The sequence below is a fragment of the Chanodichthys erythropterus genome, chromosome 16, assembly GCF_024489055.1.
Source record: "Chanodichthys erythropterus isolate Z2021 chromosome 16, ASM2448905v1, whole genome shotgun sequence".
Taxonomy (NCBI): domain Eukaryota; kingdom Metazoa; phylum Chordata; class Actinopteri; order Cypriniformes; family Xenocyprididae; genus Chanodichthys; species Chanodichthys erythropterus.
The window spans coordinates 25,086,741-25,112,729 of NC_090236.1; the positions used below are offsets into that span (position 1 = coordinate 25,086,741).

The 25,989-nt window shown below is 36.7% G+C and overlaps 3 protein-coding genes across 5 annotated transcripts in view; 2 read left to right on the forward strand and 1 right to left on the reverse strand.

The window, feature by feature from the left end:
- Window positions 1–16,656, forward strand: part of agla (amylo-alpha-1, 6-glucosidase, 4-alpha-glucanotransferase a) — a 29,385-nt gene extending 12,729 nt beyond the window's left edge. For all 3 annotated transcript variants that reach the window (XM_067362851.1, XM_067362849.1, XM_067362850.1), the window contains exons 14-34: window positions 26–189; window positions 280–381; window positions 478–633; window positions 3,454–3,604; window positions 4,119–4,243; window positions 4,543–4,655; window positions 5,703–5,837; window positions 6,149–6,279; window positions 7,778–7,914; window positions 8,023–8,156; window positions 8,669–8,844; window positions 9,365–9,467; window positions 9,831–10,056; window positions 12,514–12,625; window positions 12,713–12,848; window positions 12,982–13,094; window positions 13,494–13,705; window positions 14,009–14,106; window positions 14,195–14,282; window positions 14,372–14,505; window positions 16,018–16,656. In XM_067362851.1, coding sequence (XP_067218952.1) covers window positions 26–189; window positions 280–381; window positions 478–633; window positions 3,454–3,604; window positions 4,119–4,243; window positions 4,543–4,655; window positions 5,703–5,837; window positions 6,149–6,279; window positions 7,778–7,914; window positions 8,023–8,156; window positions 8,669–8,844; window positions 9,365–9,467; window positions 9,831–10,056; window positions 12,514–12,625; window positions 12,713–12,848; window positions 12,982–13,094; window positions 13,494–13,705; window positions 14,009–14,106; window positions 14,195–14,282; window positions 14,372–14,505; window positions 16,018–16,135 — 2,864 coding nt within the window. In that variant the 3' untranslated portion in view covers window positions 16,136–16,656. The remainder of the gene's footprint in view (window positions 1–25; window positions 190–279; window positions 382–477; window positions 634–3,453; window positions 3,605–4,118; window positions 4,244–4,542; window positions 4,656–5,702; window positions 5,838–6,148; window positions 6,280–7,777; window positions 7,915–8,022; window positions 8,157–8,668; window positions 8,845–9,364; window positions 9,468–9,830; window positions 10,057–12,513; window positions 12,626–12,712; window positions 12,849–12,981; window positions 13,095–13,493; window positions 13,706–14,008; window positions 14,107–14,194; window positions 14,283–14,371; window positions 14,506–16,017) is intronic.
- Window positions 16,657–16,844: 188 nt separating this feature from the next.
- On the reverse strand, window positions 16,845–20,720 carry LOC137003780 (putative ferric-chelate reductase 1). Its single transcript, XM_067364063.1, has 5 exons — window positions 20,595–20,720; window positions 18,594–18,783; window positions 17,341–17,483; window positions 17,098–17,195; window positions 16,845–16,989 (listed from the first exon to the last, which is right to left on the reverse strand). Exons 2-5 carry the CDS (start codon window positions 18,781–18,783, stop codon window positions 16,845–16,847), a joined length of 576 nt encoding a protein of 191 aa, XP_067220164.1. The 5' UTR covers window positions 20,595–20,720.
- Window positions 20,721–21,481: 761 nt separating this feature from the next.
- On the forward strand, window positions 21,482–25,415 carry LOC137003300 (putative defense protein 3). The gene is made up of 5 exons (XM_067363409.1): window positions 21,482–21,575; window positions 21,712–21,901; window positions 22,386–22,510; window positions 22,744–22,838; window positions 24,382–25,415. The coding sequence occupies exons 2-5, from the start codon at window positions 21,712–21,714 to the stop codon at window positions 24,791–24,793; spliced, it is 822 nt and encodes a 273-aa protein (XP_067219510.1). The 5' UTR covers window positions 21,482–21,575; the 3' UTR covers window positions 24,794–25,415.
- Window positions 25,416–25,989: the final 574 nt, after the last annotated feature.

Below are 25,989 nucleotides of genomic sequence, written 5' to 3' on the forward strand. Positions count from 1 at the left end.
CTTGTCATTTTTTGTGCTGTTGTAGAGGCGATGAGCGCAGGAGACAGTCACGAGGAGGGCAGGCTGGTGTACCGGTACGGAGGGGAACCGGTCGGGGCTTTTCTTCAGCCCAGTCTCAGGCCTCTGGTGCCTAGCATTGCCCACGCCATGTTCCTGGATATCACACATGATAATGAGTGCCCTATTCAGGTATAGCATTTCAAAACATTGAATTACATTATACGTTAATGTTGATGGAGCTTCTTGAATGAGTTCTTATATTGATGTTCTTTGTTGTAGATCCGCTCTGTATATGATTCACTGCCCAGCTCTGCTATTGTTTCTATGGCCTGCTGTGCCACTGGTAGCACCAGAGGCTACGATGAGTTGGTACCCCACCAGGCAAGATATTAACTTCATACAGCCTCACAAAACATGGATTGAGTTCCTTTTTTTTAGTACATATTGAAAGTCCTTCTTTTTTGTCTCTACCATCAGATCTCAGTGGTATCAGAGGAGCGCTTTTATAGCAAATGGAATCCTCAGGCTAAGCCGTCATCCCCTGATGAGGTCAACCTGCAGTCAGGAATCATCGGCGGAAAGCTGGCCCTCAATCGGCTACACCAGGAACTGGCTGCAAAAGGCTTTAACCAGGTAAATGCAGCCTTTGGAATTTAAGCCCCATCCCAAAGGAGGCCTTCAACCCTGGGGGTCCACAGTGATGGTTATACCGCATAAGGAATGTTTTCATAGTTCTTATAACTTTTTGGCTTGTTTGCACCGCAGGAACTGAGAATGAATTTAGTTATAGGATGCCTTTTGGGGGGAATAAATTAGCTTCTACTTCAGAGTAGGGTCTAACACAGCAAAATAGGAACTACCAGTGACATAAGTGTATGTTGATTGGCTGAACGCATGCCATACAAAACACCGGCACGAGCCGTTTTTAAAAAGCAGTGTAAACACATAGTTTACATATACTTACTGCATTTACCTTTCGCCTTTGGTTTTGTCCCTTAGCCCTCCTTTTTGCTCTTTCAGTTGCTTAACTTATACATCTACATTCCATCTACATTATCAGGAAGATCCAGCGTTAGCGTCAGTTCTGGCAGGTCACGTCAGTCAAGCTTGCATCAGCTGACTCCCAGGTGACTTGTGTCAAGCTATAGGAATACGATGCCTATCACAGCATTCATATATAAGCTCCTTAGTATTATATGTAGCTATCGCATTTCTCAGGAGCAAATTTCCCTCCTCCATCCCCAGCTCCTCCTCTCGTCAGTCAGTATTTGGCTTATGATTCCCTTTAATCAGACTTATTCTTGAAATATGTGTACGTTAAATTATGACATTAATGATATCTGCATATGTTGGTTCTGTTCTGTTGCCCTAGGGGGGTTATTGCTGCTCTCCCTGCTCTTATCCATGCTAGGCTGCATGGATGCACAGGGAGTTCTTGCCCAGAACAGAACCATACAGCCAATACAAACTCTATGCTATTATCAATCATATTTGAAGATAGTGGTCCTGACAGAACCCACGACACACAACAAAAACATAGCTCTGATCATGGCGTCCAGTATCCTCCAGTTGTTGGCGTTGGTGAATGCCACGCTTAAATGAAGTCACTGTCAGCCAGCTTACGACACCTCAAAGTTCCTACTGGAAAATGGCCCTTGGGGAAAATGTAGTTCTCGGGGGACCGACCTGAGATGCATTTCCCAAAAGCATTGTTAGCCAACAAACATCGCAAGTTCCATCGTTACTAACATAGTTCAGCGATTTGGTGTTTCCCGAAACCATAGTTCAAACAAACATTCGCAAAATGCACCGCAAACTTATGTGGTTGGAACTACAGCTCTGGAGCTGTGGTTAGAAGCATAGTTTCTTGTTTTTATGACATATTGACTTAATAAATCATTATCTTGAGCAAAATAAGCAAGCTGACATTAAGTACAAAGTATATCTTTTATTTCGAATATATACAAATGTTATTTACATATTTTTGTTTGTCAAGAGATTTTAAGCACCGTTTTTGAAGAGCATGCATGTGCGTACGTGCTCTGGTACGTAAGAACGAGCCTATGATTGAATCTGGAAATAAAGCAAAACTGAGAAAAATGAGAATTAGTACTGGGATGCCATGTTCGTAATTTATAGCAAAAAATCTAGCTTTAATTCTGTCTCAAACAGATTCATTTAAAGAAGTTATTACTCCACCACCTGCGTGATGTCATCCACCAACGTGGCTGAAGGACAGTTTTGCGACAATACGGTTTCAGGAAACAATAGTGACTGGCTAGTTGATTGTAATTGGCTAGTTGTCCCTGTTGAACATCTGATTTTTTGCACATAGTATACTTTATCAGCATGATATAATGAGTTTGGTCGGTTAAAATCACTGTCTTAGTACATTAAGCCACGTTAAGCGTTTTTCACGTTAAGTGTTTTAGAATGTCCCGTTCAACGATGCATTGTACTATGGTAGTGAAGCAGCGAGTTAAGTCGTTGTACGGGAAACGCACACCTGGTGGCTAGTTCCTATAAATGAGTTCCTATAATTAGCCGGTGCAAAAGCCCCTATGGACTGTTGCACTGTGAATTCTGTACAAATGCAGGTTTGGCAGAAGGGCGCATCATGGCCACAAAAAAGCAGGAACTTGTGTGTAAATTTATGAAAATAAGAATGACAAAAAAATCTATTTAAAATAGAAATCAAGTGAACAAAAATATAAAAAGTTTAAAAAATTAAAAAAAAAATTTGAAAGGCTGAAATTGGGGGAAAAAAAAAAGGTTGAAAATTAACAAAAAGTTAATAAACAACCAAAATGGATATAATCGTTTTCGTGTAATGAACACATGGTGGAGTAGTCTGATTTGTAGGTCTGTTAACAGAGAAGACATCACACCTGCAGATAGCGATATGACATGAGATACAAGTAAGGTTGCCAGAACTTGTTTAAAGTTCATCTAGTTTTGCCAACACATTAAAATATTATGTTAAAATATACATTTTAAATATTACATTTTGAATAGAAATTAAAAATAAGCTGCATTTTTAAATATTATAAAAATAGAAATTACTTTATGTATTAAATACTATATTATAAACTAAAATTAACCTGAAAAAATTAGTAAATAGAATTACTAATAATAAATTGTTAAAATAAAAATGAAATGAAAAATGCAGAAAATATAATAAACTGTAACTAAAACCATTGCTTAAACTAACTAGCTAATTAAATAAATGTTAAATAATTAGATTTTTATAGATAGTATTTCATATTTTATATATTATGTGTGATTTATTTTATGCTATAAAATGCTAAATGCTATATATAAAGTTAGAAACTAGAAATAACCTGAAAAGATTAGAATAAATATGTAAATTATATATTTTTAAAAAATCAAACTGAAATTCAAAACTATAATAACCTTTAACAAGCTTTATTAATATGTCTTTGGTTTTCTTAGGTGTTTGTGGACCAAGTGGATGAGGACATTGTGGCGGTCACCCGGCATTGTCCCAGCACGCACCAGTCAGTGGTGGCTGTGTGCCGCACTGCATTCAAGAACCCCAAACACCATCGCTATACAGACGAGGTTCCACCGATGTGCATCCCAGGTGTGTCACAGGCTCACTGCTCCTAATCAGAGACGCTGAACCTTCTTTGTGTTTTACTAGATGAGATATTCTCTCTCACTTGCTCACACTAGCTATGTTTACATGGACACTTTTTTTTCAGTCAGAATTAATTCATTTCTACAGCATTCTACAGCCATTTCTGTATCAATGCATATACACGGTACTTTTCAGTTTCGGGTTTTAATCCTGAATTCAATGTTCACATGTCCTCACGATCGGATTACGAAAGGTTTAAACCACCCCTTACAATCTGAATGAAATTTTAATCGGATTTGGCCAATTCATTCCGATTGACGTGGTTACGTGTGATTTTTCTATTCTGACTGTGCTACTAGTCCAATTACTATCGTATTATTAGGATCCATGTAAATGCAGCTACTGAGATTCGGTTCTGGAATCTGTTTTTATTCTGTCTCTATTATGTGTCATTTGTACTTAACGCCTGACTGGAAGCCAATTCCTGAAATCTCTTGGAACAAATCCTCTCTCACAGGTAAGATTGAGGAGGTGGTGCTGGAGGCGCGTACTGTGGAGAGGCAGGCGGGCTCCTACAAAAAAGATGAGAGGAGCATTAATGGCATGCCTGAGTACACGGTGGAAATTAAAGAGCACATTCAGGTAACTTGAGTGCTGTGAGACCGCTCTAATTATAACCATTCTAAGCCGACACAATGGCCTCAGCAGAGAACACTCATTCACAAAATGGCAAAAGCTCAACCCCTACCCCTACAGCCCTCAAAGAGCTCTCGTTTCATCTCAACAAATTGTTTTGGTAAACCTCCCCTTTCCTGCCTGGTTGTAAATGTCTGCCGCCTAGACTTGCATGGCCTTTTGATTTGCTGTACTGTCAACACTGCACCAGTCAATCTTATCTTTTGGTCTCAGATGTTCCTTTGTTTGCGTCTCTGTCTGCTCAGATGAAGGACAGCAAGGTGGTGCGGCAGGCTGGGGTGACGTCTCGAGGGCCCAGTGAATATGTGCAGGAGATCGTGTTTGAGCAGCTGACGCCTGGAAGCGTTATTGCTTTCAGGTTAGACCTAAACCGATCTATGACAGTGGTTTTCAAATGGTTTTACATAAGGACTTTACCTAGATTTTGCACTGGACATGAAGTGGTGATCCAACATTGTGCCAAAATGGTTTATAATGCAAAAAGTAACAAAAAAACCTTAATGTATTTATATTAAAATGAACTGTATAGGCCTGACAATATACAAAGTAAACATTTAATAGGCAAAATAGGACAGCATTTATACACTGGTATTGACATGAAATACTTTTGGGAATTGCCTTCCTAAACTCCATTTAAAATAATCTTAAAAGCACTTTAAAATGGCCAAATGGAGTTTTATTGGACACTCAATATTTAATGTCAACAACTAACAATTTGTTTTGAAAAGTTTGGGTTTGGTAAGATTTTACAGTGCACTTGAAAGAAGTCTCTAATGCTCAGCCCGGCTGCATTTATTTGAGTTGAAAAAATACAGTAATATTGTGAAATATTATTACAATTCAAAACAACTGTTTTCTATTTTTATATTAATATATTGTAAAATGTAATTTATTCCTGTGATGGCAAAGCTGAATTTTCAGCATCATTACTCCAGTCTTCAGTATCACATGATCCTTCAGAAATCATTCTAATATGCTGATTTGCTGCTCAAGAAACATTTCTCATTATTATCAATGTTGAAAACAGTAGTGCTGCTTAATATTTGTGGAAACGTTCAGAATTCTTTAATGAATATAAAGTTCAAAAAACAAAATTTATTTGACATAGAAAACTTTTGTAACATTATAAATGTCTACTGTCACTTTTCATCAATTTAATGCATCCTTGCTGAACAAGTTATTATTATTATTTTCAAAAAAATAAAAATCTTACTGACTCCACATTTTGGTAGTGGTAGTGTATATATATTTGTTCAATTATAAGGTTAGTTCCATTTTATTGCTATCCACACTCGGCTGATACTGTACAGACCCCACCGCTGTGAACAAAAAGTTTTGAGCTTTAACATCTAATTAAAGTTTATTTAGTAGTATGTTTAAGTGGTAATATGTCTTTGTTTCTCAGGGTGAGTCTGGACCCCAAATCCCAGGAGCTGGTTGGTGTGTTGAGGAACCATCTCATTCAGTTCAATCCACTGTATAAAGCAGGAAGTCTGTCTGATCCAAACACACCCGACATACTGAAGAGCACCCTGACACAGTGAGTTCACACTAACACATTTCAGCTTTTGAGGTTTTAATGTGTTGTAACTGTTTTTCCTTCTAATATATTCAAGACACATCCACATTTACCAGTTTCCACCGCTATCATTCTAGATCCGTTCCTCACATTCCCAATGACGCTAATGGACATACCGTTTCTCTTTTTGTTGTGCTTAACAGTTATTGCAGCCATATAGTCTTTCTGTCCCACATAGATTTTCTTTCTGTGCACAGAGGACTGAACATGTATGTTTTTTTCATTGTTGAGAAGTTCTAAAGAAGCTTATTCGTGTTTCTTCTACACTCCAGGATTATGTCTAAAATGACTCTGGCTGATATGAACATTCTGCTCTTTCGCTGTGACGAAGAGGAGAAAGAAGATGGAGGGGGCTGCTACAACATCCCCGGCTGGACGGCACTCAAATACGGTGGTCTGCAAGGTACAGATTGTTTTTAACCCTTGTGCGGTCTTCGTTTGGGAAGTACACTTGGGTCTTCGGGGTCTCCACAGACCCCAGGCAACAAAATGCAATTTTGTAACAAAATACTTGTTTTGTTTTTGTTTTTTTAACAAATGTAATTTTATTCTGTTTATTAATGTTTTTACTCCATGTTTGTGCAGTTTTTGGAGGATTTATCATATTTTTTACATTTATATAAATAAATTAAAAAAAAATTTTAAATAGGTTTTTATACAAAAACAGCTTTTTATGTAAAATTCACTTTATAAAAGACCCACATTTCTAAATTTCATTCATGGGGGTAACATGGATAATTTGACATGGTTTTCCATCTTTTGGCAAATGCAGTTATAAAAGTAAAAAAACTATCATTTTTACCAGTAGATGGCTGCAGAGCTCCAATATTTGCTATGTGTTATTTGACTGACTGAAAGACATCTTTTCACAAGTATTCTTCAGTTGGATTCGTATCTAAATATTCTGAAATCACAATTATAACAATAAAGGCTACTTTTTGTCAAAGTTTAGTATTTTTTGTAATGAAAAATTCAGTTTTTTAATATTGTAACATTATGATGAGACTCCACTTAGAAAATGGACAAAATTCATCCTCAAAATCAGTATTTTTGAAAAACTTATTTTTTTCAGTACAAAAAAATGCTAAGCTTTGACAAAAAGTAATTTTTATTGTCTTTTATTGTCATAATTGTGATTTCATAATATTTAGATATAAATACAACTGAAAAATACTTGTGAAAAGATGTCTTTCAGTCGTCAGCTCTGCAGCCGTCTACTGGTAAAAGTGATATTTTTTTTTACTTTTAAAACTGCATTTTCCAAAAGATGGGCAAAAATCTTACACTAAACCATGTCAAATTATCCATGTTATCCCCATGAATGAAAGTTAGAAATGTGGGTCTTTTATAAAGTGAATTTTACATAATAAGCTGTTTTTGTATTAAAGAAATATTTATTTATTTATTTATATAAATTTAAAAGATATGACAAATCCTCCAAAAACTGCACAAATATGAAGTAAAAACATTAATAAACAGAGTAAAATTACATTTGTTTTTTAAAAAACAATTATTTTGTTACAAAGTTCCATTTTTTTTACACATTGTTGCCTGGGGTCTGTGGAGACCCCGAAGACCCTGAGTGTGACCCCTTTTTTTACACTAACATAAAAACAAGATATCACTCCAATTTTTTTTCTTTGTAGATCTAGAAAGTGTTAACAACTGTACAAAGTTTCATGTCATTTGGACAAAGAGAACATTTTTTTTATTTGAGCAAACGTCGTTCGGGGTCAGTACAGACCCCAAAGACCCTATAAGGGTTAAAAGGACTTGTATTTAAACTTTTATTCAAAAGGACAATATACTTTAGGTTTGTATTTTGTGTGATTAAATGCTTTCCAGATGTCTTAAATAAATCCCAGTAACTGGCAATAACTGTTGTGATTTCACCCACTCAGGTCTGTTGTCGGTGATGGCAGACATTCGACCCAAAAATGATCTTGGCCACCCGTTCTGTGACAACTTAAGGCAAGGGGATTGGATGATCGATTACGTGAGCAATAGACTGATGATGCGCGGGGGCACACTGGCCGAGGTAAATGAGTCAAGCGATAAAAATAAATACTGTATATAAGCCAGAGTTAAAAACTGCTGCTCCTACTTGTAAATCCAGTAGGTAAATTTGTATCTAACGTGTGCTTAGGTGGGTCAGTGGTTCCAGGCTATGTTTACTTACCTGAAGCACATCCCTCGCTATCTCATCCCCTGTTACTTTGATGCCATCCTGGTTGGGGCTTACACAACTGCACTTGATGCGACCTTCAAACAGATGTCAAGGTCAGTCTCTAAACAAGAATGAGAATGATCATCCTGGTGTTTGTCTACCCTCGCCCATCCTCAAATTGTTAGGCTGTATGATTATTATTATTATGATTCCACCTTTAAAAACAGCTTACAAAAAAGAATTTCAGGGTGTGAAAAAATAAATCATTCATGAAAGTTTTTTGAGTAGCTGATTGATTCTCCCAAACAGGCAATCAATTGATCTCTATCTCCTATCTTATTTAGCAACCTTATTTATTCCAATTGCAACCTGGTCCAGTTTAATACTGTGTAACATGATAATTTTCTTTAGCCATCCTCTTCCTCACCTGCACGACTTGTCTAGATCTGCTATGGTGTTCTTACTTTACTATGGTTTACTTACTTTACCAAGATCAATCCTACCTACGCTTTAAATATGTTTCTTATTTTGTCATGGGGTTGTTTTCTTTGGGCTGTTATAAGATTGCTATTATTGTGTGTGTGTGTGTGTGTGTGTGTGTGTGTGTGTGTGTGTGTGTGTTTAGTTTTGTGCAGAATGGCTCATCTTTTGTGAAGCTGTTGGCTCTGGGATCGGTCCAAATGTGTGGCGTGGGACGATTTCCAGCTCTTCCACCTCTCTCACCAGCCCTGACCGATGTGCCTTACCGTGTCAATGAAATCACTAAGCAAAAGGAGCAGTGCTGTGTCTCCTTGGCTGCAGGTGACTCTATAGACAATCATAAATATGTCACAAGTTGCACAGATCACCAGAGTATATTAATTTTTGAGTGTTGCTTGCCGAATAGCCAAAGTGTCTGGGCTGCTAACGTAGGATTGTAGGTTTAAACTTAAAGGGATAGTTCACCCAGAAATTAAAGTTCTGTCATCATTTACTCACCTTTATGTTGTTCCAAACCTGTATAAGTTACTTTCTTCTGTTGGAAACAAAGGAAGATGTTTTAAAGAATGTTAGTAACCAGACAGTTGACGGTAGCCATTGACTTCCATAGTTGGAAAAAAAATACTATGGAAGTCAGTGGCTACCCACAACTGTCTGGTTACTAACATTCTTTAAAACATCTTCTTTTGTGTTAAACAGAAGAAAGAAACTCATACAGATTTGGAACAACATAAGGGTGAGCAAATGATGACAGAACTTTCATTTTTGAAAGGTACAGTGTACAGGTACAGTGTTTAAGCTCTGTGTCATTATTCTTGGCCTTGATTTCCACATTCCATAGGTCTGCCACATTTCTCTGCTGGAATTTTTCGTTGTTGGGGTAGGGACACGTTTATCGCCCTGAGAGGACTGATGCTGGTCACCGGCCGTCACCTGGAGGCCAGGTACTTTATTCAATTCATTTCTACAGCAATCCACTGAGAACAATGTAAAATAGCCGTAAGAGTCTTTAGGTATCTCACAATTTGATTTTGATTTAGGGACTCTGGAAGGTTTTCAGCAACAGTGCAGGAGCACACATTTTTGGCAGGTTCAGGTGTAAATTCAGCGTATACATAAATTATCGATCCATCCAGAAACATTTGAGAAAGATTGGTGATGTAACCATTAATTGTTTATTTTCCCCTTCTGCTAATATGGATGACCTCAGACTCAGAAAAAGGAAAATGATTTTATTCTTGAGTGGGAAGTAAAGATGAGATTTTTCCCTCTTAGTTATTTCTGTTTCTCTTTGTCCTGCTTTACAGGAACATCATCCTGGGCTTTGCAGGCACACTGAGACATGGCTTGATCCCTAACCTGCTGGGAGAGGGAGTAGGGGCCCGTTTTAATTGCCGTGATGCAGTGTGGTGGTGGCTGCAGTGCATTCAGGACTACTGTACTATGGTGCCCAATGGCAATGACATCCTCCAGTGTCCCGTGTCTAGGATGTACCCCACAGACGACTCAAAACCCCTGCCACCTGGCACTGTGGTGAGCACACCACCAAAAAATAGTTTTTTGACCAGTATTTTTGCCTTGATTTCCACTAAAATATATTTTAAATGTATACATTTATCCTTAAAACAAGATCAATTTAATTTTAGCTGCAGATATGCAAAGCTGCTTGAGAAAGGGGTGTGTTCACACTTATATGTTTGGTTCGATTAAAACGAACCCTGATGCAATTGCTCTGTTAGTGTGGTTCATTTGTGAATGCTATCATCCTAACCCTGGTGTACACCAAACAAGCGGACAGAGGCCGCTGAAAAGATGGGTCTCGGCCTACTTTTAATAAAATTGTGATGCGGTTCAAATGAAATATGAACGCAATATGGACCAAAGACATATAAACGAACAATAAACAGGACATGATGTCACAAGATGCAACACTAAAAAAGGACAGAATGCTCAAGCATAACTGTTTTTCCTCATTGTGGTCACAGTGTTGCCCATTACAGTTCGGTACAGTTCTTTTGCTGAATAAAAGTTTTCATTTCTTTTAAAGGGGACCTATTATGCCCCCTTTTACAAGATGTAAAATAAGTCTCTGATGTCCCCAGAGTGTGTATGTGAAGTTTTAGCTCAGAATACCCCACAGATAATTTTTTATAGCATGTTAAAATTGCCACTTTTTGGGGGTGAGCAAAAATGTGCCGTTTCAGTGTGTGCCCTTTAAATGCAAATGAGCTGCTTCGCTCTGCTTAAGAGGGCGGAGCTTCAAGAGCTGATTCTTCGATGTCAGGAGTCAGTCAGGACGCACTATAATTACAGAAACTGCAAATATATGCTGAATGGAGATAGAACAGGTATAGTTTAGTTTAAATACAGTTTTAAGTTATATTGTCTTCTTGTTTTTAATCCACTATATTAGTACAAGCCTGTTTACAGATGAGTTTTATAATGTTTATTTTACTTCACACAAAATAAGAAGCATCTTTTTTCTCTAGAAAATCACTGTAAGCGCTTAATAAAACAGTGTGCATTAAAATATTATCCATAAACTCTTTCTCTCCCTTACATTATTATCAACATACACAGTGAATTACACAGAAACAATCGTTACAACTAACAGTAAACAAATATATAAAGACCTTATGCCTTTTTGGGTAGTGCTTAATAAACTGGTAAACTTTATATCTGTAAATCAACTCCGATGAACTGTAATAAAGTGCTCTCACCTTTATTACTGCCGTATCCAGTATCACTCTGGATACTGTAAGCTGGATCATAAACAGTTTGTACTTATCTGTCCTTGAGTAACACATTTTTAGCACAACCTCTGTTTTGTATTGTTCCTTTGTATTGACATTCGTTCACAAAACAGTCCGGTGTGAAAATATTCGCATAGACATAAACAAATTTCGGTAATATTGGTTGAGGGAGCATTTTCTTGAAAAATTAATCCACCTCATCTTCAGTGTCTGTCAACATTCGTGGGCAGGGCCTGTGGCTAATGTGACATCACATTGCCAGGAACCTGCAAACCAGAGTCCTGCACGCGGACAGATACCCGACGGGTAACCCGCCAAATTTAATGTAACGGATGGAATAATATTTACGTGTCGGGTAGGCACGGGTGGACTGCGGGTCCAATAGCAAAGACTATTCCAACTCAATTCGTTGCATTTGACAGCTGCTTTCAAATGGTCCCGTGCTTATTTGTGTTCACGCTCTGTCTGAAGAATGTTAAAGGCTTCCGGCACGATTTGCAGCGCTGAGCATGGTAGCCAATCGCGCGGCATCTGATTGAAAGCTATAGTGATTATATTAAAGGGAGTGCATTTTGCTCAGTTTGTGTATTTAATATAGGCTATTCACGATTTGAATAAAAGGTTTAGGAGATTTTTCATGCTGCTGCAAATAGGACCAGCGGCCAGGTAAACACTGCTCAGTTTCAGAAGAGACAGCCGCGTTTAAATGGCGAGTTAATCTGCTAAAATATTTAACTAGCTGTAAGCTTAGTTAAAAATAGGCCAACTAAAACATTCTTTGTTCTACTATTTTTACTTTTGTTAACGCAATTTTTCATTAAATGCAGCGACATAGAATGCCTAATGTTGGTTTTATTGCTTGTGTTGGGCTAGATGAGAAAATTATTTTTGGCTACCTCATGTCGGGTCGCGTATTTTATGTCAAATGGGTTGGATCAGGTACGGGTTAAAATGATTGCCTATCTAGATATCGGGTTGGTTGTGCTGTTAATAACTGCGGGTGCAGGACACTGCTTATGATTTATGGGGATTAAAAAGGTTGGATTTTTATCATTATAGGGTGGTTGTGTACACACACTGCCAACACACATTTATATCCAAACACCATGCAAAAGTGAATTTTGCATAATAGGTCCCCTTTAAGAAAATAGACTATTTCAGGCATTGTGAATGTACTCTATAAAAATTTTGGCTTTACTGATGTCACCAGTATTGTTTTGCTTTGGTTATGCCACAGGATCAGCTGCTGTATGAGGTCATTCATGAAGCCATGGAGCGCCACATGCAGGGTATAGAGTTCAGAGAGAGGAACGCCGGACCACAGATTGACCGCAACATGAGAGATGAAGGTAAAGCCTTTTAAAATAATTTTTAGGCTTTTTTAGATTTCTTTGAAAAAAAACGGATGAATCCATTTTTTTTATGAACTTTCTCAGGCTTCAATATAGTCGCCAAGGTGAACCCCGACACTGGCTTTGTATATGGTGGAAATCGGTTTAACTGTGGGACCTGGATGGACAAAATGGGAGAGAGCGAGAGGGCCCGCAATAAAGGGATTCCGGCTACACCCAGGCATGCACTGAAATCTTTTAAAGCCTCATATAATCTATTTATAAGACTCCATTTATAAGTGGATCTCTTTTCTCTGTCTCACATTTTATGTCTGTTCCCATGATTGAATATGACTCTTTTGTTCCTAATGTAGAGATGGCTCAGCTGTGGAAATAGTGGGTCTGTGCAAATCTACGTTGCGCTGGCTGGTGGAGCTACATAAGCAAGGGCTGTTTCCTTACAATACTGTGACCATACACAAAGATGGTGAGCTCAGATGGCCCTGACAGTGCTTTAACTTTGTTCCAAAACTTAGTAAGCTGCCTACCTAGACAGCATTTTAAGGCATCGTCAGGCATGCTCCTAATGCACAGAAGGCTTCAAAAAGTAGAAAGCGAAGTGTTGCTTCCATTTAAGATACCTTATTCAACAAGTTCAATGAAAAACTTAATCCATAATGGCAGACAAGTTGAGAGTAATGACAACTATAAATATATTTAATTCAGTACAAAAAAAAGTATAAATAATCTATGGAATTAATCATGTATCATTTCCCCCAATCATTTGTGTGTGTAAATTGTTTGTGAAAATTTCAAATAACTCGGCGAGATTCCATTTCAAATCATAGGATGCTGTAAAGTGTCCGTGTTTGTGTTATACTTACAGGCAAACAGCTCTCTGTGTCCTATGAAGAGTGGGACAGAAAAATCCAAGAGAACTTTGAGAAGATGTTCTATGTGTCCCATGACCTGAATGACCCCAATGAGAAGCATCCTGAGTTGGTCCATAAGCGGGGGATTTACAAAGACAGCTATGGAGCCTCCAGCCCCTGGTGTGACTACCAGCTCAGACCCAACTTTACCATTGCCATGGTGGTGGTGAGGATTCATTCTAAAAGTAGCACACTAGGGCTTGATCAGATCTGAAAGATCAAAGATTCCTTCTTCATTTATCATGATTTAGAGCATTTAAAATTTTTGTGTTTTATGTTAATTTGACTTATATGTTGCATCAAAGATTTGAAAGTTTGAGAGGGTGACATGCTGAATTTTTATATGGTTAAGAAAAACTGCCATCATAATGCTCAAAAGTGCCAGTGAAAATCAGTTGTATGCAGCAAATTATTAGTTGGTTACTAAAAGATTTGAAGTTTGTATATTTCTAATGGTTTCCCTTCCCAGGCTCCAGAGCTGTTTACTGTGGAGCACGCTTGGGAAGCACTGAATGTTACAGAAGAGAAACTGCTTGGACCTCTTGGGATGAAGACCTTAGACCCAGAGTGAGAGTCCATGTTTTCCTATCTCCTTACATTAATTATACTGCATTACCTCTTCCTGTGTGTGACTCAAGATCATTTGTTTGAACAGTGACATGGTTTACTGTGGCGTTTATGACAATTCTCTGGACAATGACAGCTACAACCTTGCCAGAGGCTTCAATTATCATCAAGGCCCTGTAAGATCCATATGTACTGCTTCATCTGCATATTTTTAGCTTTTCAATCTTAGGGATTACTTACCTTTCTGTTTATTTACCCTCATCAGGAGTGGCTCTGGCCTATCGGATACTTCCTCCGTGCAAAGATCTACTTTGCTAAAAAGCTGGGCAAAGAGACTTATGACAAAACAGTGTATTTGGTGAAGAATGTCCTCTCTCGCCATTATGTCCATATGGAACGGTAAATGTTCAACTCTTAATTATTTTGTTGACCAAAATTGATTTTTAAAGGGGTGGTTGATTATTGTTTCACTTTTTTAACTTTAGTTAGTGTGTAATGTTGCTGTTAGAACATAAACAACATCTGCAAATTTACGACGCTCAAAGTTCAATGCAAAGGGAGATATTTTCTTTTAAAGAATTCTCTGTTTAAGAACTACAACAAACGGCTGGTAGGGACTACAACCAGCTGTTTCCTGGGTTAGAGACATCACTAACCCTAAAATTTACATAAACCAGGCCATGTTGGGCTGCTTTAGAGAAGAGGAAGAGTTGTTGTAGTAGAGTGTTGTCATCATGCCGACATTTTACACCGAACTGCTTCACAAACAAGGGTCAGTTCAACACTGGATTTGCACAAAAGATTAACACATCACATACTAGTCAATGAGTTAAATCAGCTACATAAATTTATCCACTAACCATTCAGAAACATCCAGATGCATTCTAAATGGCTGGTATAATGCAAATATTGCTTCAAAAAATGAACCTTGGTAAATGAAATGTACAGTACACAAGTTTGTAAAACTAAACACCTATTTTCAACACTTTTTATTATTATTCAGTAATCCAATTTAAAGGTGCCATCAAACGTTTATTTACAAGATGTAATATAAGTCTAAGGTGTCCCCTGAATGTGTCTGTGAAGTTTCAGCTCAAAATACCCCATCGATTTTTTTTTTTTTTTTTTTTTTTTATAATTTTTTTAACTGCCTTTTTTGGGGCATAATTAAAAAAGCGCCGAATCAGGGCTGCTGCCCCTTTAATTGCTCATGCAGAAAATAGCGACGGCTCTTGTCTCCGTGAATACAGTAATAAACGATGGTAACTTTAACCACATTTAACAGTACATTAGCAACATGCTAACGAAACATTTAGAAAGACAATTTACAAATATCACTAAAAATATCATGTAATCATGGATCATGTCAGATATTATTGCTCCATCTGTCATTTTTCGCTATTCTTCTTGCTTGCTTACCTAGTCTGATGATTCAGCTGTGCACAGATCCAGACGTTAATACTGGCTGCCCTTGTCTAATGCCTTTCATAATGTTGGGAACATGAGCTGGCATATGTAAATATTGGGGGCATACACCCCGACTATTACGTAACAGTCGGTGTTATGTTGAGATTTTCCTGTTCTTCGGAGGTCTTTTAAACAAATGAGATTTACATAAGAAGGAGGAAACAATGGAGTTTGAGACTCACTGTATGTCATTTCCATGCACTGAACTCTTGTTATTCAACAATGCCGAGGTAAATTCAATTTTAAATTCGATGGCACCTTTTAAAGTGTGTAATTTCAATACCACTATAGTCATCAGAATGCAGTTCCAATAACTGAGAAACTATGCTGAACGTTTTTAAATGTGAATGGAACAATAAATGATTATATCTTATGCTGTATTTGGAGATCAAATCTGCAGAAATGTGTCATCTGGATCTGATATATCTGTCTTTTGTTCCTCAGGTCATCCTGGAAGGGACTGCCAGAGCTCACTAATGAGAACGGCCAGTTCTGCCCTTTTAGCTGTGAAACTCAGGCCTGGTCTCTTGCCGCTGTGCTTGAGGTTCTTCATGACCTATGAGCAGAGATCATGCGTCCTCATCTTTTTACAAGTGTTCCTGTGCAATCTTGTTTGTGTGCTCTTTACTTGAACAGGTCTGAGGACACGTTAACACACCCTGAGCTACAGAGTAAAGTACAACACATCATACCGTACTTCCAGTATTGTTAATAAGATGTTCTTGTCCCTTGTTTCATTGTCCTTCCTTTTCTCATCCAGCTTCTACTAGACCACTAGAGACTGTGAATTTGCCCTTAATGTAGCTGATTTGAGATGCATAGTCAAAATGTTGTTGTTATTCTGTCAGAATATTCAGAACTTGTCTAGTATAACCTATAATTAACCCATTGTTAGTATGTCAATGTGTAATGTTTGTCCTTTTTTTTTTTGCACACAAACATCTTTCACACTGCTGTAAGGCTAGGATGTACCTTTTAAAACTCACAAAATGTTTTTGTTTGCATGTTCGAAATGACTGAATTATTAGGAAAACTAAAAACAGGGATAAATGTGAAATAAAAAAGTTTAAAGATCCTTTATAACCGTTTGTTTTTAATTCAGAAAGTGCAGACATTTTTGTTGTCAGCTATTTTATTACATGTTTAAAGCATTTGCGTTCTCCACAATTACTGCATGGTTATATTATATAAACACTAAAAACGTTTACCATCAAGTTTTATTATGTTTAATATAAAACATCTGTGTTTTTCTATAGAACTGTTTATACTTATCAAATGTTGATCGAAGTAAATGTTAGTGCAAGTAGAATCACAGTGACTCTTGTTGTAGATGGAGTGTTGATAGGAGACGTTGACCGAATTGTAGAGCTGTTCACCATGGTCCAGAAAACTGGATAGTCTTTGACAAACGTCACACTGTAAGGGCATTGAATTAATGGACAATTATAATCAAGGAGTTTTCATTTTAATTTAAGAGACTGCAAATGTATAATCTGGCTATTTAAACAAGTGTTAAATGCATACACAAACTGAATATCACCCAGGGAGGAGTTTGTCGGTGCTTCCCATGTAGCCTCAAAATGGGATTTCTTGTCTGCAGATGCTTGGCTGAGAGTTGAGTTCTGAGGGCCAAAACCAGAGTGTTTCCATGACTCATGCCTCATTTTAGCATTAAAGCAAATATTGCAGCTAATATTTAAATGTCTGCAATGAATACGAATGAGTAATGTAATACATTAACTCCATCTTAAAATAACAATAAAGCACCTCTATATTAAAGCAGTTCAGGGCACGGGATTGGACGGTATTTATTGATGTGAAGCGTCCCACTGCAGTTTTTCTGTCCACCTCTCGAGCCTGTAACATGAAGCCTTGGAATTCGGAGGCATTCTCTGCCGCCTGCAGGGTTACTGAGAGTTAAACACAAAGATGTATGTTGACCTGTCCAGGCTTGTCAGCGTAACTCAAGTTGACCCCTGCTGCTTACATAATCATGAGCTTTTCATTGAGGAAACTGCTATGGTAATGATGTGGAATAATGTGAGACCATGAAATTACTCTTAATAACACTGCATAATTTTAAGCTGAATTACATATGATAGTTTTTAAGAAAACCCCATGAATGTGGCTTTTAGTCCATATCTATTAGTTTTGAGGTCATCTATAGACCTTGTATAGCCCTGCCTCTTTTCAGCGCTGCGCCTATTCCGGTTTGTATTTTGAAAGCATGAAGGTAAGATCTTACGAATTTATGAATGAATTGCTTGTTTTAAAATCTTCTCAGTCTACTGACATCTGCTTCAACTTTCGTTAACTCTACAAAATAAATCCACTTCCCCATCTAATTGCTCCTCGACAAAGCTACAAAACGGAAGTTCAAACACAAAAAATCAAAAGATGACTCTGTGCTTGTTTCTCTGGCGCATAAGGTATATGATAGTGTAAATGTTGACAACGTCACTTTTAGTTGATATATGCATTTAAAAATGTATACAGTGCAAAAAAAAAAATATTATTGGGGTATATTTTACAAGAAAATTCTTTCTACTTAAAAATGTCATGTTTAATTCAATATGTCACTGCTGTGTCTTTGTAATTATTTATGAAATGTACTAGCAGTTTCTGAGTGAGAATGATTTCAAAGTAAATCCTACACAATTTTTTTCTGTGTAGACTTAAATATTGATAACTCATTGTAAACTGCTCAGATTTTTGCCTAATCTGATGCTCCCTAGAATGATAAAGTCCCCCCTCAATACCATCAATATCATTTGCAGTTTATTTGCATGTAGCAAATTATGTTCATAGCTGTGACAAAAGAAAGTCTACTGGCATTTTTTTAAAGGGACAAGCCCTATGATACAAGCCCAAACTTCCCGTTTCAAAAGGAAATACATCAGCATAGGAAAGAAAGTGCTTGTCAATCTTTAAAAATCTCATTCATTTAACAATGGGTAACCGATTAAGCCTAATATGTAAAAACCTATAAAGAAGAAGCAGCAGTTAGAAACTGCCCTCACCAGTGATGGTTTGTCCTGGTGTGAATGTGGTGCTGTTCACAGAGACTTTGTAAGGAGAGCTGCTTGTCTGGGGCTTAAATTCAGGGTGATTGGGGGTCATGCTTTCACAGGATTCCTCCACTTTCCCATTAGGGAAAGATGTAACCCCCCTCAGACACACACACAAGACCAGGAGAATGTAAACATGCATCTAAAAACAAAACAAAAACAAAGGCTTATTTATGTAACTGATTGATTGATTGATTGATTGATTGATTGATTGATTGATTGATTGATTGATTGATTGATTGATTGATTGATTGATTGATTGATTGATTGATTGATTGATTGATTGAAATGGAACAAATTAGTATTTAAAAAACAAACAAACAAGCAATTAGTAAGTAATAATGTTCAGTTGAAGGAGGTAGTTCACTATTAGCTGATCAGTAAGTACTATTTTTTCATACCTCCCAGAGGACTACTAAGAACTATACATAAAAAAATGAATGCACAATGCATAGTTAATTCTAAAGTAAAGAACATGGTTGCCCTGTAGTACTGACTCGAGTACTAGCAAATCCTTCAGGAGGAATTACTAATTATTTGGAGCCCAATGATATGATAACCCAAGTAATGACTGGACTGAGGTTTTTGTAAGGTTTTGGATAGTAATGACAAACGTTACTACATCCTTCTAAAGGAATTACAAATGATTTAGATCAGCATTATAAAGTGAAGATCAAGGTAACCCACTAGTAATGACTCAAGTGTTACCAAATCTGTCAGAAGGAATTACTATCCGAAACCTTACAAAAAAAGTTTACAATGACTTAAGTCATTACTAGAGAGATATGTGTTTCACTTTAAAGGTGCCCTAGAATCAAAAATTGAATTCATCTTGGCATAGTTGAATAACAAGGAACTTGGAAATGACATACAGTGAGTCTCAAACTCCATTGTTTCCTCCTTCTTATATAAATCTCATTTGTTTAAAAGACCTTCTTTAAAAGAACAGGCGAATCTCAACATAACACAGACTGTTACATAACAGTCGGGATTATCAATATGTATGACCCCAATATTTGCATATGCCAGGCATTAGACAAGGGCAGCCAGTATTAACATCTGGATCTGTGCAAAGCTGAATCATCAGACTAGGTAAGCAAGCAAGAACAATAGTGAAAAATGACAGATGGAGCGATAATAACTGACATGATCCATGATAACATGATATTTTTAGTGATATTTGTAAATTGTCTTTCTAAATGTTTCGTTAGCATGTTGCTAATGTACTGTTAAATGTGGTTAAAGTTACCATCGTTTATTACTGTATTCACAGAGACAAGAGCCGTCGCTATTTTCATTTTTAAACACTTGCAGTCTGTATAATTCATAAACACAACTTCATTCTTTATAAATCTCTCCAACAGTGTAGCATTAGCCGTTAGCCACGGAGCACTATCAAACTCATTCAGAATCAAGTAAACATCCAAATAAATACTATACTCACATGATCCGACGCATGCATGCAGTATGCATGATGAACATCTTGTAAAGATCCATTTGAGGGTTATATTAGCTGTGTGAACTTTGAAAATGCACTGTATTATAGTCGAGAGCTCGGGGGGCGGGGGAGCGCACATTTTAAAGGGGCCGCAGCCTGAATCAGTGCATAGTTAATGATGCCCCAAAATAGGCAGTAAAAATCTATGGGGTATTTTGAGCTGAAACTTCACAGACACATTCAGGGGACACCTTAGACTTATATTACATCTTGTAAAAACTGCTTCTAGGGCACCTTTAAAATACCGTTCTAAATAAGTAGTAATTCCTTCTGAAGGATTTGGTGTTATTTGAGTCAGTGGGTTGCATGAGCTTTACTTTAGATTTAATTATACATTATCCATTATTCACATTAATTACAAACCTGTATAGTAGTTCTCTGAGGTATGAAAAAATTGTAGTTACTGATTAGAACCAATAAAATATGTTTAAAAAAAAATGTATAATTTACCTTACCTTAATTTGTTCTACATAACATGTTCTTCGGTTGTTAGATTCAAAGACAGCAAAGAAAAACCTACTGTGTAAGAGTGAGAAGTTTGCTCCTCCAGAAACGGCAGAGGGATTGTGGGCTTGTTTGAAGCCTCTGTATTGACAGTATGGAAATTTCTATCCCATAAATACAGACTGATTGAATTTCACGTGGGCGTAAAAGCTGTTTTGTATTTGTGATTTTGCATGCGTAATTTGTGTCGCAGCTTTATATTGTGTTCTAGTTTTCAAGTTTGTTTTGGTTGTGATTGGGACATTTACTCTCTTTCAGTAACATTTAGATTTAAAGTTTCATTGAATCTATAAGTCAAAATTTCATGAATGCAAAGTATATCTGAAAATGTATCTTAAAATTGCTCATACTTTAATAAAAAATAGAGAATCAATTTTTAAAGGAATAGTTGTTGTTATAAACTTCCTAAATCTTTATTAGAAAAATATCAGAAAACTTTAACTTAGTAGTTATTCAATGCTAACTTTTATTCTCATATTTACATGGTGTTCTTAGAAGCTAATGTACTATGCCTGTCCGTTTTTTTATATGTCATGTCACATATTCAAAGGTCACATGGATAAAATCTATAACATATTTGATCTCTGTTAGTTTTAGATAAGCTCTCAACTCCATACATCCATTTGTACACATTTAAGAGGTACAATAGACATGAAAAAGTCAAGATGTATATGTAGAAGAGCGGCAAAGGTTTTATTTCCTCATTATTCAAATATCAACTTTTATTTTTCGTAATTCACCAATTTTATTTCCTCATACTTCACATATCCACTCCCTTTTCTTTATTGTTTACCCATAGCAATAAAGTTGTTTTTCTGCCTGCTCATTGTTTGCACTCCTGATATCAAGGACCTATAAATCCCTCTTCTTTCTGACACAAACCCGCTAATGACATTTCCTGGAAAGCAACACTGCTGTTTGGTTTTGTGAAGGTTAGTAACTCTCGGTTAAAACATTAAATAGTGAACTTAACTTGAATGTTTTCATTAAAATGTCAATAATTGTTAATGTTATTATTCGTTCTTGTTATCAATATATATTTTTTTTAATTTATTTATTCTGTTTTAGATGTATATACAGTTTCTCATCCTGGTTTTTTGGCTGAATCTTCACACTCTAACGGCATACAGAAATGGACAGGTGACTCAGGCATGCATGTCTATGACTCCTGGACATGGGTTTAATCCCTCTACATTAGAACCTCCATATACTGTCACCTCAGATGCCTCTAACTACACAGATGGTCAGGTGATCACAGGTTAGTAACAGCTCCATTCATCTGTAAAAACATGTATAAATTAAATTTCATTAAAAACAATAAATCAAGCCATGAGTGGAATCTGCAAACACATGCTAGAGCTTTTCTCAGAAATAACCACTTTTCCTAGCCATTTTGGAAATGATTTTCAGCAACACTGTAAAAAAAAAAAAAAAAAAAAAAAAATTGACCTATTTCAACTTAAAAACTTAAGTTCAGTTGCTGCTTTAAATTTTTAATCAAACTGGCTGTACAACTCATTTCAACCTAAATTCTATGAAATTTTTATATTTTAAAAAAGAATTGAGTCTCGTAAACGTATATACAAAAAAGTTGAAATTACTTAAATTATTTTCATGAGTTAAAGTAATGTAAAAACATACAGATCTTTTTTTTTTTTTCAGCGCAGTGTCTTGAAATTTTTACTGGATGTATGCGTCAGTTTCATTCAAGATCACAGTTAACATAACTGTTTTATTGTCAGTAACACTACACGCAAATGAGACTGGATTCAGGGGCTTTCTTCTTCAGGCCAGGGATGAGAAGGGTCCAGTAGGAACTTTCACAGTCATGGGAAAAAATACTCAATTACTCACCTGTGGAACCAATGTAAGATTTTTATTTAAGGGACAGTGCACCCAGAAATGAACATTCATTTGCTCACCGTCATGTAATTCCAAACCTCTATGACTTTAGAAAGCTTTGACCTTGCATTACATAATTATAGCCTAAAGTGCTGGATACATATTTTGTATATAGCAACGAAGGAATGAAAATATTTCTCGATATATAATATATATAAATATATACTCGATGATGAACCAGCATTCTCTGTCTTTCAGGACTCAGCTGTCAGTCATACTTCAAATGATGACAAATCAAATATTGTGGTTCAGTGGAAAGCTCCCAACAGCAACAACACAGATATTTGGTTCAGGTAAATCTGAAGGTGCAAATGCACCTATTGTATCTGTTAATGTTCCTTCTTCTTCTTCTTCTTCTTCTTCTTCTTCTTCCACTTAATCTATGGCAGCACAGAACCGCTTGTGAGAAAATTATCAAGTTTGGCACACTGAAAGAGGACAGTGTCAATATTAACCACAGCAATTCTGGATTCTCTAACTCAATCCCTTTAGCACCACCAACTGCCCAAATTTGCACCTACATTTGTGCTAATAAAGGGGTAGAAATGATTTTTTCCTCTGATTGGCTCAAGAGGATTCGATTGAAAAACCTACTTTTTCAATCTCGTCATACACGGTTCGTCCAATTTTTTGGCTCAGATATACGTACCATGCTGGCAAAAAGTTGTTAAAAGCTTTTTGATAAACTCAACCATTCTTGAATAATAGACAAAAAAATTTAAGGACGAGCATGCCAGACTGGATGTGAGGATATATCTCCACATAGCTTTAGTTTATTGAGACAAATCTTGGTAAAAGTCATCACAAGCATGACCTGAGGCAATGTTTCGGTATAGTACAAGCTATTGGTTAGGAGATATAAAAAAAATGGCTAAGTTTGCTCATAACTTCTGAACGGTTTGTTCAAATATCATAAAAAAGGTCTCTTTTAATTCAGTGCAGTAGAATTATTTTATCAGCAATTTTGGGCGTCAGCCATTTTGTAGTTTGTTGTAAAATACTGTATTTTCTGAACACATTAGCATATTGTTTCGAAACTCGGTATGTGTTATCAAGACAATGCCCTGAAGGTTCTCATAATGTTTTGAACATTTGACCTTCTGGTCAAAATTTATAATGAAATTTCAAAAAATGCTAAAAGCTTTTGATTAATTTTGCCTATTTTAATGAAACTGTTCTTGATAGATTCCTTGAGTCATACCGAAAACAATGATACCATATTCAGTCGAACTTGCTGTCCACCATTTTGAATTCTGAACTTTTTCAAACTAGACCCTTGGTCTGATTTTCAAAAAAATCTGCTGGGATCATCTTCAGACCATGCTGACAAAAACAAAATACTGACCAAACTTCTTGAATAATGCATCAACGAAATTGATGGCATGGTGCCATAAGCTAATTCAATGTTTTGGCATATGGACACCAAACTTAGTTTGTATATGTCATTATCTCCTTACACTGATCACACAACATCAATTTGACCACCTATCCCAGCATGGACCAGCATAGGACCAGCATAATCCAGCTCAAACCAGCATACTAGCTTCAAAACCTACCTTACCAGCATGTGGTGTTTTTTTCAGCAGGGATTGGTCCCAAGTAATTTAATTATATTTCAAGCATTTTTAAGCATTGCTTTCATAATGCTGCAGTAGAAGATTTACTGTTCCCTTTCCTCATTTACTAAACATAAATCTTTTAATCTGGTTGTATTTTAAAGAAATGACACAATGAAAGACGCCTTCAACAATTAATTATATGATACACAGTGATACAAACTGTTTTTTTTTTTCTGCTGTCATTGCTAATGTAAATTAATTTAATGGGTTTTTGCAGGGCAACATTTGTGCAGAATTCCTCTATCTTCTGGGTTGGCGTTCAAAGTGATCCTGTTAGATTCCTGGCGACAAATCCTCCAAATGTGACAGTCTCCCCACCCAACACAACAGACTTCCCAACCAACGCGACAGTCTTCCCAACCAACACAACAGTCTTCCCAACCAACGCGACAGTCTTCCCAACCAACGCGACAGTCTCGACACCCAACACGACAGTCTCCCCACCCAACACAACAGTCTTCCCACCCAACACAACAGTCTTCCCAACCAACGCGACAGTCTTCCCAACCAACGCGACAGTCTCCCCAACCAACGCGACAGTCTCGACACCCAACAGAACAACTGACGATAGTCCATCCATTTCTCTCACATGGTGTCTTTTTCTTCTTCCTCTGCTGGCAATTATTTAAAAAACTGGACAAAATCCTTAGTCACAGTTTTTATATATATATATATATATATATATACTTTTAGTTTAATATTAAAACAGATTTATATATTTGTTGAAGTACAATGGGGCTAAAAAAAAGCAATTTTTATGATTTCAAAATATATTAAATAATATTTCAATTATATACTGATATTGTAATATAAATCAAAATAATTATTTTGATCAGCAATGTAATAGACACATTGTACCCTACTGTAATATTTATATTTACTGTATATAATGAAGCTTGTATTAAATGTTAAGACTATTTAGACTGTTAATTGTCAGTGTCCCAGTAGTGGAACATGGTGAACTTTTTTCTGTTTTGCCTTTTTATTAGTTTTTAGTTTTGTCTTCTAGTTTAGTTTTTAGTTTTGCCTTTAGATATTTTAGTAATGATCATAAATTAGGTATCATTTGAAAGTGTAAACCCTCAAAACTCAGACATTGCATTACCATGAAAACAAGCTCAATGTTTGTGCTATCAACTTCAAATTTGGAACACACCTTAGTTAGACATATGGCTTTGATTTTCTACCAATTTGAGAGTCCAGATTATTTTGTAATATATATATTGCATTAAATAAAATACAGTACATTTGCTTTACAGTAAACTTTCATTCATTTGAAGTGCTTTCACATCTGCAATAATCTACTGAGTGTCTTCTTTAGCAGGTTAATTACAAAAGCATGAATGTTTCCAGTATGTGTGAACACGAGAGTCTGGATGTATGAAAAAAGACAGCTCAGACCTCAAAACCGCTCTTAGTTTTATTTCTTCTTCTAGATCAAAAGTGGACACAAAATACAAACAAAAACAAAACAAACAAACTTTGTACATATATCATACGATGTGTTTAGAAGTGTGTAAGAGCAGAATCAAGGCTTCTACAGTACACAGGAGGAACCGGTACAGTTGTTTGATCAGAGGACAGTGTGTCTCTATCATCAGTAGACCCACGGCTCCTCTGCAGTCCAGTTATAGGAGCTGCCTTTACTAGGTCCCTGCAGGACCACTTAAGGGCCAGTGCCCTTTTGATATAGCACCTTTCAATATGGAGGAGAGAGTGACAGCAATGAGGGGTGTAGGGCTGGACTGTGGTCAGGCAGTGGTACAGTTCTGGGTTCAGTGCGTCCAGTATGTGGAGGAGGGTCTTCACATTAACTGCAAGGCCA